This window comes from Haplochromis burtoni, unplaced genomic scaffold (assembly GCF_018398535.1).
Source record: "Haplochromis burtoni strain Fernald_Lab_line unplaced genomic scaffold, NCSU_Asbu1 Contig_371, whole genome shotgun sequence".
Classification (NCBI taxonomy): Eukaryota; Metazoa; Chordata; class Actinopteri; order Cichliformes; family Cichlidae; genus Haplochromis; species Haplochromis burtoni.
In genome coordinates this window covers 187,493-206,200 of record NW_024582732.1, presented here as the reverse complement: position 1 = coordinate 206,200, position 18,708 = coordinate 187,493, and the positions used below count along the sequence as shown (strand labels likewise).

The 18,708-nt window shown below is 38.8% G+C and overlaps 1 protein-coding gene across 1 annotated transcript in view; it reads right to left on the bottom strand.

Moving 5' to 3' along the window:
- The window catches only part of fam135b (family with sequence similarity 135 member B), a 50,023-nt gene extending 37,190 nt beyond the window's left edge, over positions 1-12,833 (bottom strand). Inside the window, exons 1-3 of the mRNA XM_014329214.2 lie at positions 12,449-12,833; positions 6,342-6,438; positions 3,232-3,311 (exon numbers count right to left, since the gene is read on the bottom strand). Of these exons, the coding sequence (XP_014184700.1) occupies positions 3,232-3,311; positions 6,342-6,418 (157 nt within the window). The 5' untranslated portion in view covers positions 6,419-6,438; positions 12,449-12,833. The remainder of the gene's footprint in view (positions 1-3,231; positions 3,312-6,341; positions 6,439-12,448) is intronic.
- Between the last annotated feature and the right edge of the window lie 5,875 nt (positions 12,834-18,708).

The window sequence follows — 18,708 nt, the reverse complement described above, 5'->3', positions numbered from 1 at the left end:
TTATAGTGGCTACTTGGAACCAGCAGTAATGAGGGAGCAAGAAATTCTTCTTAATCAAAAACCCCGTGCCTCCTGTCACTGTGTTTTAGGTGAAAACACTCACACATCATCTTTACAATCACGCACGCATGGATGGTTTGGTGTTGCTGGTGGTGCTGTCCTCTATAGCAGTGAGAACACTGACAACAGCTACATGCCTGAGACTAATATCCTGCTCCAAAAGACCAAAATGCCCTCACAATCTAAAACATCCTAATGAAAACAGTAGGCTGCACTGTCACAAGTACAGCTGGTGTACACACACACGCACACATACACACACTGCTCCAGTCATGATAGGCTAAAAATAGCCAATATTGAGAATCAGGATTGGCAGTGAAACAGCTTTCTGCAACGCCACAGATCCACATTTTGACAGTTAGGTAGGTTTGGAAGCCTTCAGTCACAACCTATGAATACAAATATGGACGCAACAGAAGAAGAATATTTCATGATCTTTGAGGAACCTGAAAGTAATTGTATATTTGTATAGGAATGAAGCATTCAATGTTCACAAAACTTTCACTACAGTGTATTTTTTGGTGATTGTTTACACTTTTTTTTCTAATTAAGTAGGAAACAAATGTATTTTAGAAATTCAAAGAGCTTTTTCAATACATGGACATTCTCCTTAAGATGAGTTTTTCTATTATGCAGCACAGTGCAGCTTTAAGCCGGCTTTGCCCTTTTCAGCCAAGACTAAAGACTTTCCCTCAATAACTGGAAATCCAATAAAATTTTATTAAACATTTAAGAGTTATTGTTTGAAATGTTTCAAAGCTATTTTAGATGCCAGATATTCTGCAGGATGAGTCACTCAGTTTTTAAATCCTAAATCACATCGGTAAGACAGGGCCATAAAATTCCCAGACAGCGCTCTCACTCTCTACAGATCCTGGATAGCTGGCACAGTGGTGGGACTACTTACTGTTTACTGTAACCTTTTGTAAATTTCTGTCTTTTATCCACAATAGCAGTGAGAAATTACAGTGCAAATCTGAGTACTCAGCAGTCAAATTGTTGGTTGTTTTATTTTCCTATTGTCATTATTATTATTATTATTATTATTATTATTATTACTATTATTAAAATTATCATCTGTCATCTGTTGACAGCTCTACGTTAAGAAAACAGTCACATCTTTAATTGATACTCTTTGTAAATATAGACATCAAAATTTTATATTCAATTTTTTAATATGGTGTCAATTTAAGGTGGTTTAAATTCTTAGGTAAAGATAGAGGACCACATGTTGAGACAGTCCCTAATGGTAGGGAGAAAAACTGCTTTTAATAGGAAGAGACATCAGGCAGGCTCAGGGGTCTTCAGCTGACTAGAGAGTAAGGGGCAAAAGAAGAGAAAAAGGAGGGCATGCAATAGCAGCATATAAATGCAAGGGGAGTCAAAGTACGTGAGTGACAGTGGTCGATGCATCATAGGAAGCCTACAGCAGCTTAATGGTTCAGGATTTCCAGAACCAGCCTCAACAGTAAGCTTTAAACAGGAAAATTGGAGACCTAATCATAAAAGTAGAGAAGGCGTCTGTCTTCTGAACCCAAACTGGGAGCTAGCTTCACAGGGACCTCCCATTCTACTTTTGGAAACTTGAATTATATGCTAGAAGAATACATTTAAGCTCAATTCTGGATTTAACAGGAGCAAATAAAGAGGTATGTGAGAAATATTAGCTTTCCTTCTAGTCCCTTCTATCATTCATGCTGCAGCATTTGGGGTAACTTAGAGGCTTTTCAGAGTGCTTTGAGGACGAAGAATTTGAATGTTCCAGCTTAGAAGTTTAGAACAACTGCATCAATTATTCTTTCAGGATCACTCATAGACAGATGTGCAGATGAATGAAGACTAGTTTAGAGATTTGATTAACCTCTTATATCCCTGCAAGGTTCAAATCTTGTCCTTTGTATCCAATTTATACATGTCTGATTTGAAAATCTTAGAAGAATTGTGAAACCAAGAAACATCTAAGTGACTTGATTTGAAGGGTGACATCTACTTTTTCTTACTTGCATGTTACTGAAATGTAATCTAATGCTACATGTTTCACTAGTCACCACTGGGCAGGGCTCGCAAAATCGCTAGCCCGGGGCTAGCGATATCTCGGGTCGGGCGACCGAAATCTATCTCAGCCCCGCCCGTCGGGCAATCATATAGCCCGACGGGCGGGGCTGAGATCGATTTTTATGACTTATTTTGTGCGCGAGGAAAACTCTTTGTTTACCGGGACAAATTTGAATCTATCAGACAGATGCTGAATTAAAGTGTTTTTTACAAATTGACTCAAATCTGAGACCATTACTGAGATCATTAGTAACCTTCACTAGTGCTGTTTTTTGCTATGATGCGTTCTAAACCTTCACTTAATCTCTTTGTTTATTTGAAGAGTTTCAATTGATCAGCTTAAAAGACTCTGGTACTACAATACTACAGGTGTTCACAGCCAAGCCACGTAGAAATGACTGCAGTGTACAGAATCTTATTAAGCTTTAGCTAATATTTTTCATGAAATATTAACTATATTCAATATTCAATCTTTTTCAAAAAACAAAGTGTGTTAACTCAAAGGTTTATTTGGTCTAATTTTATCATGTCTGGTAATTTATTAATGCAGGTAAATTTGGAGTCTGTGTGCTGTTTCTCAATGCAATTTACCTTTAACTGTTAGAAAGTCATTCAAACAAGTTTAAAAAGATCCAAAACTGTATGAAAAGCTCGATCAGAAATGACCACAAAACAGCCAAACATGGTTGTAAAAATATTCAAAAAGAGAAAAATGGTGAAGCAACACAGAACAACCTTTGTAGTCACAAACTACACACAGAGAACAACACTATATATGAAAGCACAATGACTAAAGGGTGATGCCAACTAACTGCTGAGAGACACCAAATGGCCAGAAAGGGACAATGAAGGAATTAAAATGTGACGGAAATTGACCATGAAAAAGCACCAGTAAAATGGCCAAACATCAGGCAAAAAAACAATAACCATGGTCTAGTACCCAGTGTCAAACTAAAGTATTCAGACATGTGCTCCACCATCTATTTAACAAAACTACACAAACAGATTACTGAACACAACACAGCAAATTAAGAGTTCCTCCACAAACCAGAACGAGTGGTAAAGTTGATGTGTGTGTTTCTCAGAGTGTGAGGAAGTAAACATCGTCTGTCTTACCTGCATTGTCTTGTGTTGTTGCTATGACCCTGTGGGGCACTCGAGGTGAGACCTTCAGCCCTGCTCGTATCTGGTAGAACCTGAGGTGGTGGATAAAAACAGAACAGTCACGCTTAACGAAGCAGCACTGCTTAACTTCACCCTCTGGAGTCTGTGAGTAGGTGAAAGGTATCAACACAACTTTAGGTTTTAACAATTTTTTGTATGTTTATTTTAAATTACTTTCGATTTACTGTCTCTGTTTGTACTCTTTGTATGTTTATTGGTTTTATTTTTATTTTTTATCTTTATCCATTTCCTTAGTATTATTTATCCAGTGCTTTAGATCCACTTTATTGGTATTACAGTTGAATTGTTTCTCAGGGTTTGTTTCTTTTGATTCAAGAGTTTCTCTGTCTCAGGTATATATTTATATAAGTATAGGTATATATTCTGTGCCCTTAGTTTCCTTTTAGTTTCTAGCTTTGATAACAGTTTCTCCATAAGACCCTTGGCTTTCTCTCCTGTGTCAAGTCCTATCTGTGTGCGGTGTTTCCCTGTTTAGTTATTTCCTGTTTTATTGTTTCAGACATGCATTCCTTGTACTTTGTCTGTATTTTTGTCTCGTTGGTGCTCTTTGACCTTAATAAAGGTTTTAGTTTTTTATGTCCTTAGTATTGGCTTTCAATTCCCATTCCCACAAAATATTTTCTTGACAGAAATGTTCTTAAGCCCATCTTTCATTTAACTTTGCAGTTGTTTGTAAAACTATTCTTCAACTAAAGCCACTTAAATTCAAAAGATGTTAAATATCACATTTTCTAGCCTCTTCCTAACCATCCATACAAACTCCACACAGAAAGGCCCTGGACACTTGGTGGAATCAAACTCAGGCCCTTCTTCTATGAGGCAACAGTGCTAAACACCACGCCATCATGCTGCCCACGCTAATATCTGGCTAATTAACATTCAGTTTGCATGTTAGTATAGTGGAAGTGAGAAGAAAATGGTACTTAAAAATTGCATAAAATTGTCTGTTCATATTACTGTGTTCACCAGGCCCACTTGTTTTGTAGTTAAACACTTGGAGCAGACGTTGCTAAGACAATTAACAATTAAAACAATTAAATAAATGGTTTGGAGGTAATGTATGTGTTAGCCAAACCATTTCTGGAACATAACTGTGCATTGTACCATGTATTTATATTAATGTGATAAACTCATTTAAGATATTTGCCACTTATAGTTTGACTTGCTGAAATTTCAACAAGTGAAAAATGCAGTTACAGATCTTTGTAACTACATTTTTTTATTAACAAGAAGATCCAGGGACACTGATTTAAGGTATGTGCAGTTTTGGCATTGTGAAAGTCACCTGGAGCCTAATACAGAAAGCTTTGGCTAATTTGGCTAACTTTGCAGCTCTTGTTTAAACCAACGTATTGCAGTAATCCTGTTTATTGAAACTGATTAGAGTCTTTGTTTTCAGATTCTAACATGCTTTCCATTAACTTAATGAGAAAATAACATTAAAGCTACACAAAGTCGCCCATCGATTGCACAAATATTCTTATACTATTAAAGAATTATTGACAGAGGGTTATTAACTAGGTAAAAGTATTGGAAAATATCTCAAATAGGGTTCATTTGAAATGATAAACAGTCTTTTTGTGTTAAAAATGTATCATTTACATTGAATCATTGTGACCCAAAGCAGATTTGGGTAAAACCTTCACATCATTACCAAGCTGAGACCAAAGCATGGCTGTGAACTTGATTATGTCATCAGTGTGTTAATGACAGCGCTCGATAGAGAAGATGTCACAATAAAGAAAATCAAAAAGGTGTTTTTTGGAAAGAAAATAGGTCAATTTAGTGATCACTTCTTACTCATGTGCTATGGCAGAGATGTATAAATAGCAGTGTTCCATGAATAGTTTTCAACAAGCTGAATTGTTTTTATTAAAAGGCTAAATTGCAGAAAGGACAGAATACTGAATAAGAAAATGCACCTGTGTTTTTAAAACTTACTTTTCCTATTACAGTATAAAATGTAAATGCTGCTTATCGCCATTTTATCCTTTGCAAATCAAATGCAGATTTAATCAGTATTCCTAATGCAATCAGTGGACAGCTGTGTGGCCCACTAGTCTAGCACAGGGATTAGTATTGACTTAAGAAAGCACATTTCAGTGTGGGAAGATGTGTAGATGTTGGTAACTAAACTATTCTCTGTCCATAGGGCTTTATCTTTACACTGGGGTCAGATTTTGTTTCGTGCTCACAACGGATCTCTTCTGATATCACAGAGCAACGTGGCATCGAGTAAAAACAAACATATTAGTGCACTCAACTGAAGGGATTATCGTGATAAAGCTTTAGCCCATCACATTTGGAGAGGGAAAATCATTTTGATAAAGCTGGTGTTTCACTGAGCCAAATGACATGTTTTAATCTGCAGACAGAGCAGGCTACACAGGGTCCTTTTTTAGTCTGGGAATATCATAAAAACTGCAACAAGAAAGAAGAACTACCTCTATCATTAACAAAACCTTTTAAACTCCCTATTTGTAAAGCACTGGATGTAACATCTGTCTTTTTCATTAATAATACTACATTATATAATAATAGGAAGACGACTTTGCATTACAGTCAGTCTGCTGGGGGCCTCACTGCTTCATTTTCATTTGCCTCTCTTGAACACTGTTCCAAACAGCACTGTCATGTGACATTTTGCAACACTTCACTGCAAACATTTCTTCTTAGGCCTGTGCATCGGCTAGCAATAGCAGAATTAGCAGCTACAACACTCTAGCTAGTTAGCGCCAGTTTTGATATAGCTTCTGGACTTTAGCCACATCAAAAGCTTTAGATTGTGCTAACAAATTGAACTAATGTTTGAACTAATTTTAATTAGTTGCGTACACAAGCTCTGTGTCAAAAAATAGCATTGTTATTGTTCTATGATGAAACAAACAGAGATTTTGATATTAGCTAACAATGGTTGCATTTAACCAGCAGAGTATTTAACTAGCAGCAGAAATAGAAATAGAAATTTTCCAGTAAATTAAATGATTCAGGATATGTGCACTTTTTAAATACTATTAAATATATATAAGAAAAATTCTTACCCCCTTTGAAAGAGATCCACATTGTGAAACTTGTGCAACTCTAGAGAAAACTCCACTGTTCCCTGTACTTCAGACATGATATGATCCCACTCATCACCTGTCAAAAAAGAAAACAACCAATCAATATGATGTGTAAGACCAATGAGCCAAAATAACACCAAATCCACACTGAGAGGTAAGACAAATGATGACATTTCTAAAACTAGCTCCCATGGAAGTGATACTGCATGACTCATTCAGTCCACTGCAGTGTGGATAGCAGACAAAGATAGAGACCCTGGTCTGAATATAGTTCTCATTACCAGTGGTCAGGTTAATGTTGCACATATGACAACCACCCCTGTGATTGAATTATGTCACAGTAAAAAATGAATGCGTGCAGCTGTATGTTCTCTGTCTTCTATCTACCTTAAAAAGAAAAGCTGTGAGCCAGGTTCTATTGTAGAAAACATCAGTTTATTGGCAGCAGTAGCATTGTCACATTACCTTTATAGTACATTTGAATAATAATAACTTTTATAACACAACTATGTTTTTCATATTTAAACATCACTTTTGTATGCCCAGTATTTTAAAACACAAAGAAGAAGAGTCTCCTTATTATGTTTGACATAACAATAACATTTAATACTTATAGTTTAATGTAGTGTATCGCTGTGGTGCCCATTTATTCAAAAGAAAGGGTGATTATCTATCACAGTTTTGTTTACTGTAGCACAATTTTTTTGAATCCATCCTTTGGATACACAACACAGAAACCCATTATCTTTCTCCAGAAGCCTTACTATTATACAGTTATATAAACTAATATTGAATTTCCATTGTCTCTTGACTTAGGTATCTATTGGGATCTCTTATTGGTAGGATCTAATAGGTATGCTTCAAGTCATTGAGTCCTGGGAATGTGCTTAAATAAATCACAATTATAAACCCATGTGTCCAAAATAACTTCTGATCAGTACTGTACATACTAGACTTGCTGACTCTCCGTTCATTCATACCATATTAAAAGTACTACCTGTCACTTGTAATTAAAGCTCAGAACATGAACCATCCAATTTACTACAAACATTAGATACCAACCTCGTAGTACACAGGCTATAAAGTGCTATGAGAGCTGAAACACGGCAAGTTTGAGCTGCCATCAATCGAAAGGTGCTCAAACACTGACTGTGTTTACAGTCAAGCATATTAAGAAACCCATAATTAAACGCTTTGAAATATAACACCACCATGTGTGTGGTATTGGGTGAGTGTTCCTGTAAGCACTGTAAAAACTATAAAAGCAATATTACTATAAAGTCAGACGTACACAGTGACGTATCATTACAGGTAAACAGTGCTGGGAAACACCTTTTAGAAGTGCAGCTTGTGCATAACAAGCAGTCCTCAGCTTAGCTGGCTTAAAAGCATAAGCCCACTTTCATTAACCAGTAAAGAATTATCTATCTGATTTCATTTCATCAGAGCTCAGACACTCAGAGCGTATATCATTTGAATTTGCAATAAGGAAAATGGGAAAAAAAAATACAACTCTCCCTGTCTTAGTATTCAGTGTATTTATATCGATATAGCATGAGGTTAGCACTGTTGCCTCACAGCAAGAAGGTGATGGGTGTGTTTGCAGTTAGGCTAATTGGTGATTCAGTATGGCCCATAGGTGTGAATGGTTGAGTTAGTTTAAAAAAAGGGGCCTTTGGGGCACATTTCTTTAAAGCTTGTAGAGACTTGTTTTAAAACGAATGCACTTTAAAATACTTACACGATGTGCTAATAGCTAAACTACAGGTATATCAACTGTTTTTTCTATTTTTATCTAATTTGTTTTAAATTGAGGATTATGTAAAAGGAGTCCTTGACTACACACATAGTATTTCATTAACAGCTAAACTATATGCATGAGTCAGACAAAAGCACAGACGGTATAAGAGCGTCCAGGCCAAGCTAACTTGGAGGTGCCAAGCTAGCTTAGCCGGGAGCAATCTTCCTCTAAGCAAAAAGACTTCTGGTGGTATAGAAGGCTACATGAAATCACCCGCCTTCAGGTCACTTTAGGTGTCACCTTAATAAACATTTCCCTGAAAATGATGGTCATTCTACGAGTAAGGAAGAAAGATTATCTGGAATATCCTCATTGGGGAAAAGTTAGTAAGTCGTTATCCAATGAGCATCTAATGGTGAGTTTCTGAGTCAGTTATTGTACCATTTGCATAAATGTGTCTGGGCTGGGACAAAAAGGCTTCTTTTATTTCAGAATCTTTTCAAGATTCTTTTAAGAAGATGTTACAGCTTTTAAAAAAGAAAGAAATGTTAAAGAAAAAAGTCTGACTTGTCCCTTCATCTGAGCAGAGAAATTAATTCCCAGTGTCCTCTCTTAACACTTTATTTGACCAAATAGGGTGAATCTAAGGTGTCCTGACAGTTGGCAGAAAAATGCTCTCTTCTAATGCTGATAAGATGGATTAGAAGATTCCTGCCAACAGTGGAGAAAGAAAGTAAAATCCAGTGCCCACATTAAAGCTGAAGACCATAAAAGCAAATGAGTACAGTCCTGAGACACACAGTATCCTTCACTAATGTAGTACATCAGCTGCCCACTGCCGCAAATGGCCTAAGGAGACAAGTAACGACAGAGACGCTTTCTCTTTGTGCTGACTCGGCATGCTGCTTGTAAGAACAGTTATAGGTCATTTGATGGGAGACGGTGAGATGCTGAAATATGTTTCTTTTTGCGCTGCTTAAGATATAGCTAAAGCTGCTTTGTTGCTTCCTTAATTCACTGAACTGTTGTGCAGGCCACCGTTATACTTATCTGTTATCGGCTGTCTCCAACATACATAATAAGAAGGAGCAGCTCACTTCTCCGACAATGTGTTAGGTAGGCAGTAAGTCGAATGAACACTGTGTACTTGATAAAATGGAAGCTCACAGGCCGGGGACTTACTGTAATATGTTTTTATTTCCCAGTGAAACAATCAGCAGCCTACAGTACATGACAAGAGCACCCAGACGCATGCACTGATTATCAGCCTGTGTTGAAAATTCATCAATACGTTAATCAAATCAGCGAGGCACACACCAAAGCACCCACGCTGACAGCTCCAGAGGCATACAGCTGTCAGTCATCTAAGAGAGACACACTGTGTTTCTTTTCATGACGATGACAACAATGATCTTGGTTGATGAAACACCCCACCAGCTAAACTGCAGCATCGGACCTTTTAAAGCATAGGTGTCAAACTCTGGCCCGCGGGCCAAATTTGGCCCGCAGCCTAATTACATTTGGCCCACGAAGCCATACCAAATTACTATTAGAGCTGGCCTACTGGTATTATACAGCTAATATATATATTGTTTAGTATTAAGCTTTGCTTGTTCCATATTCAGTTTTTCAGCAAAACGTGTTTGAGTCCATAAGAAAAGATTCATTCTTATATCTGGAGGAATAAATACATTTCAATAAATATTAATGTTAGCCTGCGACTTTGTTCCAGTTTTGAATTTTGGCCCACTGTGTATCTGAGTTTGACGCCCCTGTTTTAAAGCATTCTCTGTACCTTTACGTCAGCATTAATAAATTAGTGAATAAGTTGAATGTACATGCCTGTGGGACTAAACTTGAAATGCTGGCATTTAAGGATGAGAGAAAATTCCAATGCAGTTCAGTATTATTAATATAGCGCCAAATCCCAACAACAGTCACCTTAAGGTGCTTTATATTGTAAGGTAAAGACCCGAAAATAGTACAACAACAGAGTTTTATTTTATTAACTGCTCGATTTGCATAACTCTTGCAGAAAATAGAACTCACAGCTTTCTTTTTTCTTCCATTTGTTCAATTTCCTCAATTTTTTTATAAACCCATTGCACACGATGCTGCTATAAGCCCAATTTTTAGATAATACATGTTTGGGAATCGGTGTGCTGGTGCACAGATACTAAACAGGTTTTTTTGTCTGTTTGTTTTGTAGATTCGACAAAAGAAATTGAACAGATGTTGAGTTTTTGCAACATGCTGCTAGTGACAAAGTGCCTAAAGGTACAATTTACATTTGGTTCTTTGCTAAGAGGTGTGTTATGTGTAGACACAACCCTGGCTTACCCTTTGAGTTAGGAGGCCTCTTTTATGCCTGAATGATTAACAGGTCAATGTCAACTAACATAACAAGTAAAAAACACATTCCTGCATTCATACAATGTCCTTAATACACTGTTGAATTAACTGTGTTCGAGCACAGCTCCCAGACATCTCTACATAACCTGTAGCCAAACTACACTTGGAATTTTCTGCTTGTGCAATTTTGTGAATTATCTCTTTCTTACTAGAAGCAAATCATTAAACACTAATCGTTGCAAAACACCCATCTGCTGTCTTATTATTATTTAATGCAGGCCACAAACACACCACACACTCTGGCATTCTTGGAGGTCTAGAGTTTGCAACTTGGTTAATTCTACCACCTTAAGGAAAACCTAAAAACTCTTTGTTGTCCTTAAGCTGCCCTCTTTCCTTTGCTGCAGCTCCTGTTGGCGTCAGCTCAGCTGGGACCACCGATGACATCTCCAGTGTCAATTTGAGAACGGATGAAAAAGCAACACGTTCACAGTGTCTGCGTGTGAAATAAGCACATTTTTGCAGGCTTAGCAGGCATAAATGTCACTGTAAGACAGAGAGCCATTGTTTGCCATGAGCTGCTGTATGTGCACATAGCTCAAAGAACCGGAAATTAATCCCAGACATTATTCCACTGATTCACATCCACATCCCTCTCCAGCACACAACAACAAAAAGCTGTCACCAAATATGTGACAAAGGGCCGTTAGGTTACAGCACCTTCTTATAAGCAAGGGTATCAAATCACAGTTGCTGTAGCAAATCCATCATTTTCACCATCTCTAATTTTGAGAGAAAGCTATCTGCAAATTGGTTATCTGGAGTGGCACTTTACAGAAATCCACTGAGCCAGCCCAGCAATCATGTGATGGCATAATCTAGCATTTGCTAAAACCCCTCCATGATGCTGTATTATGCTCTCTGTTGTTAAATTACAATATTACGCCAAATCCCTGCAAAAAAAAAAAAGAAGGATAAAAACGAAAGAGAACAAGAGAGAGGAGTGGGCCGAGTTATGGAGTTAAATGAATCAGAATATGACTTTGAGAGGATGTGACTGGCATCGTTGCAATCGCCAAATTAGATTCTCTGAAGATCAAAAGGCTTTTCTGCTGGCGTTTGGAGGGCTGCATGCAATCCGTAAACAGACGTACTATTTGTATTCACAACTCTGAAGCACTGTTCACTTGTATGGAAACCGAGTGCTGGTCACGTTGTCCAAAGAAAAAACTAATTAAAAGTGTGAAGATGGGCATTAAAATGGAATTCTCAGTGTTGGATTAACTGGTTTCAAAGTACTCTAACCTCGGCGTTATGTTCTATAATGACATTTTGAGATCAGTCAGCTACACCAGTCCCTGAATTTGTCACATTAGTACATGAGCAGCATTATTAAATGAAGACTATTTGCCCTTATGTCACCAGTTATGTCTGTTTTAGCATTTTTGCACACGAGTTTCAGTCTCTGCTGTGTTTGTGTTACACTATTTGAGCCTACAGAGGGACAGCTTTGACAAAAATCCTTTGTTATCAAAAGAAATCCAGTGCTGCACCAAACACAGTTGCCAGTTATCAAAATTAAACCACGCTGTAGTATGTGGCTTGCTTGAAGACAATTATCAATGCTTTTATTTTGAAAGCTACATGTATTTTCCCCATTGCTTCTTCAGCTTATCACTGTAGAGTGGGCTTCAATGTTTTGTTTCCTCAGTGGTGACCACATATATGCAATAGGTCAGACAGAGACCCTCAGCTGCCATACAGAGGAAACGCATATGGACTATGAATTTAACCCGTTAGCCTCCGTGTTTTAAGCAAATCCGTCAGCCTTGCAGCTCTGGCGCCGAGCAGCAGTGTACTACAGAAAGCAGCTTTCTCTGTTGTAATGTATGACAGCTGAGCTTCCCTCTATCCTCTCGTGTTCCGAAGACAACAAACCAGTCAGCAAAAGGCAGAGGAGGAAGGTGTCACATGAGGAATGAAACAGCCTCACCTTAGCGCTGATGTGGAGTGATATCCGCAGAGGGTTTCTGGTCCAAGCCTCTACTGGAGTGAATTGCTGTTTGCGGACGGATGCGCGGATGTAAATGTTTATATCATCGCTTCTCCTGCTGCTGCTGCTGTTGCCATGGTTATTCATCCAGACCCTGTGTGTTCTGCAGTCCCCTCTCGCTCCCCGTCTCTCTCTCTCTCTCTCTCCCTCCCCTGAAGGGGATTTCAGTTTGGGAAAAGTATCGCTGAGTGGCCGTGTCTTTGTGCACAACGCTGACCGCATATACTGACTGTGGATAGTTTCACAAGGTGAATATTAATAGTCAGCAGCACCCAGTCAGCGTAGTGCTGCTGGTGTCCGTCCGGCAGGGCGGGCTGACGTCAGAGCCGGCCCCCTAAAAGCTCTAGTGAACCGTGCACTCGGAAATTACCATGATAAGGAACAAAAGGGTGACTGTTATGCAAACAAAGTGTTATTGCAATAATAAGCAGGCGGACGTCACGTGATTTGGACACACTATTGGGCTTAGTGGAAGGAAAAATAATAATGACTAAAAATGAAATGCGTGATTGCTTAGAGAAAAGAGCTGTTTGATAGGTGACCATAGGTTTCTTTGGGAAGCGGTTTGATTATAACCCATAATTATCCTCTATGATGCACATACAAATTAGCATTTCTTAAAATGAGTTTGCTATATGGCAACAAAGTTTGAATAGAATTGAGATTGGGGTGGATGGAAGTTTATTTTATCCATCATATCTTTAACAACATGTGTATTACCATAATAATGTTAACAAATCAACATTCCTATTCAAACAGAGGCAAGAAATTCTTTATTTATATGTTTTATTATGTGAGCCATTATAATACATTATATAACAGTGTGGTGTTTGGAATTGGATGTGAAAAGCAAAGGATGGATCTGACTGACAAGTCATTAGCCAATGAGCATATCCTGGATAATAATTTACAAAGTCATAAAAAAATTACATTTTTAAATTTAAATTATAAAAATAAAAATATATAAAATGGATCCAGGTCATATGAGCTTGTACATGAACGGATCTGTATTTGATCTGGGCCAGATGAACTGGGAAATGACTGCATCCAAATGGTTTCCAGTCCTGATCTGTTCCATATTCATTTTGTTGTGCAACTACAAACTACAAACTTTTGTTGTTGACTTCAGGAGACACAGCACCGACTTGGCCCCCCTCTACATCAACGGGGAGTGTGTGGAGAGGGTCCACACTTTCCGGTTCCTTGGTGTCCTCATCTCTGCTGACATCTCCTGGACAGGAAACATCTCAGCGGTCATCAAGAAGGCCCAACAGCGGCTGCACTTCCTGAGAGTCCTCAGGAAGTACAAGCTGAACTCCAACCTGCTGCTGACCTTCTACCGCTCGTCCATTGAGAGCCTGCTAACCTACTGCATCACGGTATGGTACGGCAGCTGCACCAAAGCAGATAGAGTGAGGCTTCAGAGTGTGGTCAAGACAGCACAAAAGATCATCGGCTGCCCTCTCCCCTCCCTGATGGACATTTATTCCTCCCGCTGCCTCACCAGAGCAGCAAACATTATCAAGGACAGCTCCCACCCTGGCTTCAACATGTTCAGCCTGCTTCCCTCAGGGAAGCGCTACAGGTGCATCAACACAAAAACCCACAGACTCAAAAACAGTTTCTTCCCCAAAGCGATAACCACCCTGAACTCACACATGCACAGATAACACAGCCCCCCACTTCCCACTTCCTCTATGGACCACCACTGTGCAATACCAATTCTATGTGCAACAACTCAACTGTATATACATAACACTATTTATTACATATTACTTACGTCTTGTATATTGTACATTTTATATATATATGTTTTTCCCTATGTTAATACTGTCCATATGTACATAGCGCTGCAGAACTGTACCCCCCCAGCATGTTTACACTGAGTAGGAGATGCTCTGTATCTCATTGTACAACTGTATAGTGACAATAAAGGCATTCTATTCTATTCTATTCCAACTAGGATCCGTTACTTAGCCTTGTCCATTATGCATCCCTGGTAGATCCAGTCCATGGTAATGAGCTAAAACTAGCTATTTAACCCATAAACTTATCAGGAAAGTCTTCATGGAGGCCACAGAGCATGGGAGCAAGGATTTCTCCAACAGATGTTTATTACAACCAGAAGTCTTTTTGGAACCAGTGGAGTCGCTCCCTAATGGTCATTGAACAAGATCTGCACTTCCATGTTAGCTTTGTGTTTGCGACCCAAAAGTGCTGTTCATTGTTTAAACTGTCCAGGATTTCCTTACCTGTTTTGTTTTCAATGCTATTTTGTTTTCCTGTGAGATTTTTCTGGCTCCACACAGGTTTTTGGCCCTAAAACCGATGCATTCTCCTGTCTGTATTTTACCCACTACCAACACTTCAGCTGTGTATTTGTAAGTTTATTGGCTAAATCCTCCACTGTGTTCAACCAACTAGTTCTAAACATAGCCTACCTGATAATGGTTAGCAGAACAGTGGGTTTTTCTAAAAACAGCTCCTGATGGAGATTTTGCTGAGGAGATTGAAGCATAGCAGTAAAGTTAGAAGCAGTAAAATCAAAACAAATGGCTGAAAAATGCTATGACTCCAAACAAAATGATACAGTAAGCAATTTCTTCCCCCTAGAATAAAACATATTGAATCATTAGGTGGACGACCTCATCTGTTTGATTGTTTTGATCATGTAAGACAACAATCTGGATTCCTGATCTAGGTTTTCTTCTTGAAGACACAATAAATTCACACAGTAGCCACTGTCTAGCTTGTTCTTGGCAATCAGGTACAATTAAAAAGCCATCTGTCCTGGTTAAACAACTCTTCACTGACTAATCACTTGTCAGATAAGGGGGAGGGGAGGATTATGTAACAAATGAATAAAAATGCCCATAATCTGCTGGCTATGGCAACTGTGTGTTTAACTGCTGTCAGCAGCAGAGCATTAGTTTCCTCTAACAATTTGTTTGGTTCTTCTGTGTCTCTGATTCACCAAGTGAGTGCTGGATAACAGTTCTCCTGTGTTCTAAGCTTCACCTTCTGCTTAAAAACCCAAAGTCAATTGCTGCTTTTCTCTTGTGGCATTCTGCCATAAGCTCCAAGCACTCTTGATTAAAAGGGGAGCACTATTGATTTTCTTTTTTTCAGTTTTTCAGGCAGTTGCCAGAGCCCAGATGACTATATAGTCTGGGGAAAGAAAAAAAAACTGGCTGAATTTCCCGAGGTTATACAGCAAGGGCACCAATTTTCTGAGAGTCCAATATCAAGCTTGCATTGCTTATTATTGCGATTAAATGCAATATTTGTTTAATTCTACTATCAAGTTGGATTTGATAGATTTATGTAGGCATTTGTTTTTAATCCCTATCACTAATGAAGTTGAAAATTGTGTGAGTCTTAACACTGATGACCTTTTATACCTAAAGTAAAGTTACACACACTTGGATATTAGTCATATTTGCTAAAAAGCAAAAAACTACAACTGTTTGATGGTCCTAAGCAAAATTTTCCTGCTGCTTTCTGAACAGTAAAGTTGTTAAATAAAACCAAATACCGTTCTGTTAAAAAAAAGTCCAAATGCAAACAAAACAAAAAAAAATTGAGTGAAACTGCCAATAACAAAAACTATAATCCACCAAATGTGTTTATCACATCTGAATTTCACAAACTTGACAAAACAAAGAAATGTGTTCTTTCCACAGTACTACATTCATGTAGACTTCCAGTATAGAAAAGCTAAGCATACAGTATTTATCATTTTGTTTTCATTTCACATATAGTTTTTTTTAACTATATGTTTAAATGTATTTATAGTTGGAACAGCTACAACAGCTAATGTTTCACTTTAGGACTGGCGTTTTTCATTAAAGATGATTTCAGCATTTTTTGGCTCTCTAATGCTAGTCAGCAGCTAAATTCCACCACTAAATGAAAAGTGCATTCAGCCTTGTTAGCATTATCTTTAGCTTCCTCCCAGCATTAGCAGTGTTAACGGAAGGCTACACGGTCCAGTTTCACAGCTGCTCACTTCCGGCCTACCCAGACTTCGCAGTGTTGCCAACTCCTCAGTAAGGAAAACCGCTATTGGCTGTCCTAAAAGTCGCTAGAATTCGCTAAATGCATAATTATTTGCATAATTGGTCATGCTAATGTAATTGTAACCTCGGTTGTAGGTTTATGTCTCATTGTGGAAGAGACATATAGTGAGTTAAAAACGTCCTAAATGCATTTAGAATTTATTTAGAACTACAAATTAACTTTCTTTTAACAATTATTGTTTTTTTAATGTCACAATTCCAACCCTACTCCTTTATCCAGGTTTGGACCGGCAAAAGTGTCCCGAAATAGGTACTCTGATAGAGTTAGTTTGTGTGTGTGTGTGTGTGTGTGTGTGTGTGTGTGTGTTTATAAGTAGTTTTAACCCTTGTGATCCACAAAACAACAAAAGAAGAACTGACTGCGCTACAGTCAGTGCGGGAGCAGCGGCTTCGCTCATGCGCGATTCATTTGCAGTTCGGACGCATAGATGTGAACATCTGCTGCCCTGATAGCAGCTGAGGGAGGACTATCCTCCGCCCGTGAGCGCTTTGGCACAGCGAGGTGCCCATGGCAGCACCCGCTGCTTGTTGAGAGTAAGAGCGATACGCGCTTTCCCGTCAAAAAGTCGTCATAAATGAGTCTCCCATAACACCAGAAAAAGTCACCAGATTTGTCGCTAGTCGCTTTTTAGAAAAAAGTTGCTGAGGGGGTCTGAAAACTTGCTAAATATATCGACAAAGTCGCTAAGAAGGCAACACTGGGCCTTCGGAGGACCCGGCCCACGTAGACCGCGAAGACCGGGTCCTCAGGAGGATGCAGCCTATGAATTTGGACACACCATTACCAAAGACATTGTGTGAGACACCAGTAGTTATTCTAAAACTGCACTACTTTACACCCCAGAAACAACAATAGCATGTTCTGTAAGGACTTTTGCTACAGTGTGGAGTTAGCGAAACCTCCTCTGTTATCTTACTCTTTAGCTCGTTAGCTAACAATGCTGTAGCCTTTTAGCTCACGTGAAATGAGGCCACATTTGAAGCTTGTGTGTATGTTTGTTACTTCTCAGGGTGTAAAAAGATTTCCTCGATGGTTTAAAAAAAAACTAGAGGGTCTCATCTGACTCCAGATCACAAGTTGCCTGGTCATGTGGCGAGTCTCATGGCTGGATCATCCCAAAATGCCTTCTCTTTCTCTCTCCTTGCGCCGTCTGTGCATGTTGTCTCATTGAGAGCAGGAGGTCTTCATTATCCAGGCTGGACACATGATCTTTCTGCTGAATCTCTGAGGAGCGCCAATATCTGTATCGTGTTTCCTTTACAACTCTCTGAGATGAGTGCGTTGGTGTGGCTACACAAACAATCGATTCGTGAAATATGATATAGTAACAAATTCTGGTAGTAAACTGAGTATCAGAAGACTGTGAGGCTATTGATTCACAATATCACATCATATAGAAGGGACAGCAGTTGCCAGGATCAATAGACCTATATACCCCAGGGAAATATAAAAAAAATAAACAGCCTTATGAATAAAAACACACTGCGGCATGTAATTTTGTCAAAGCCAAGGCATTTTTTTGTGCAATTGTGGTTAAAAGGGGTTTTCTTTTTTCCACAGAGAGATCTGTGCCTATGAGCCAAGCAGTTCCTGCCTCCTCTGACATATTTTTGGGCAACATAGCCCTGTGAGACATGTCAGCATACCTGTGCATGCTAACGAAAGCTGTCTTGCAAGAAACCACGTCATAGTCTTTGGTTTTCACTTCAGAAGATCTAAGAACCTAACACCAAAGAATCAACTGCACAACAGGCAGGAAACATAAACAGTGTGTCTGCCTGAGGCCCTTCAAGGTAATAACAAGGCTTTCTTCAGCGCTACAGGCTAACATGCCTTCTCCAGGTAAACTGATGAGTAAACATGATTATGAAATCCACATTTCATCACTCTCCGGCTGCTCCTTCGCTATCTTGACGATGATTATTAGGAGAATTACACGCAGGCAGCACATGTCATTAGGAGGCACCATAAAAGAAGAGAATCGGGCAGAGGTGTTTCACATAAAGGCCATATGGGTTTCTGCATCTTTTTAAGTGATGGTAATAAAACTTAGTCACCACCTCCAGAAAACCCCTGGCCAATAGGAGCCCACTGAACAAACTTTTTATGTGCCCTCCAAA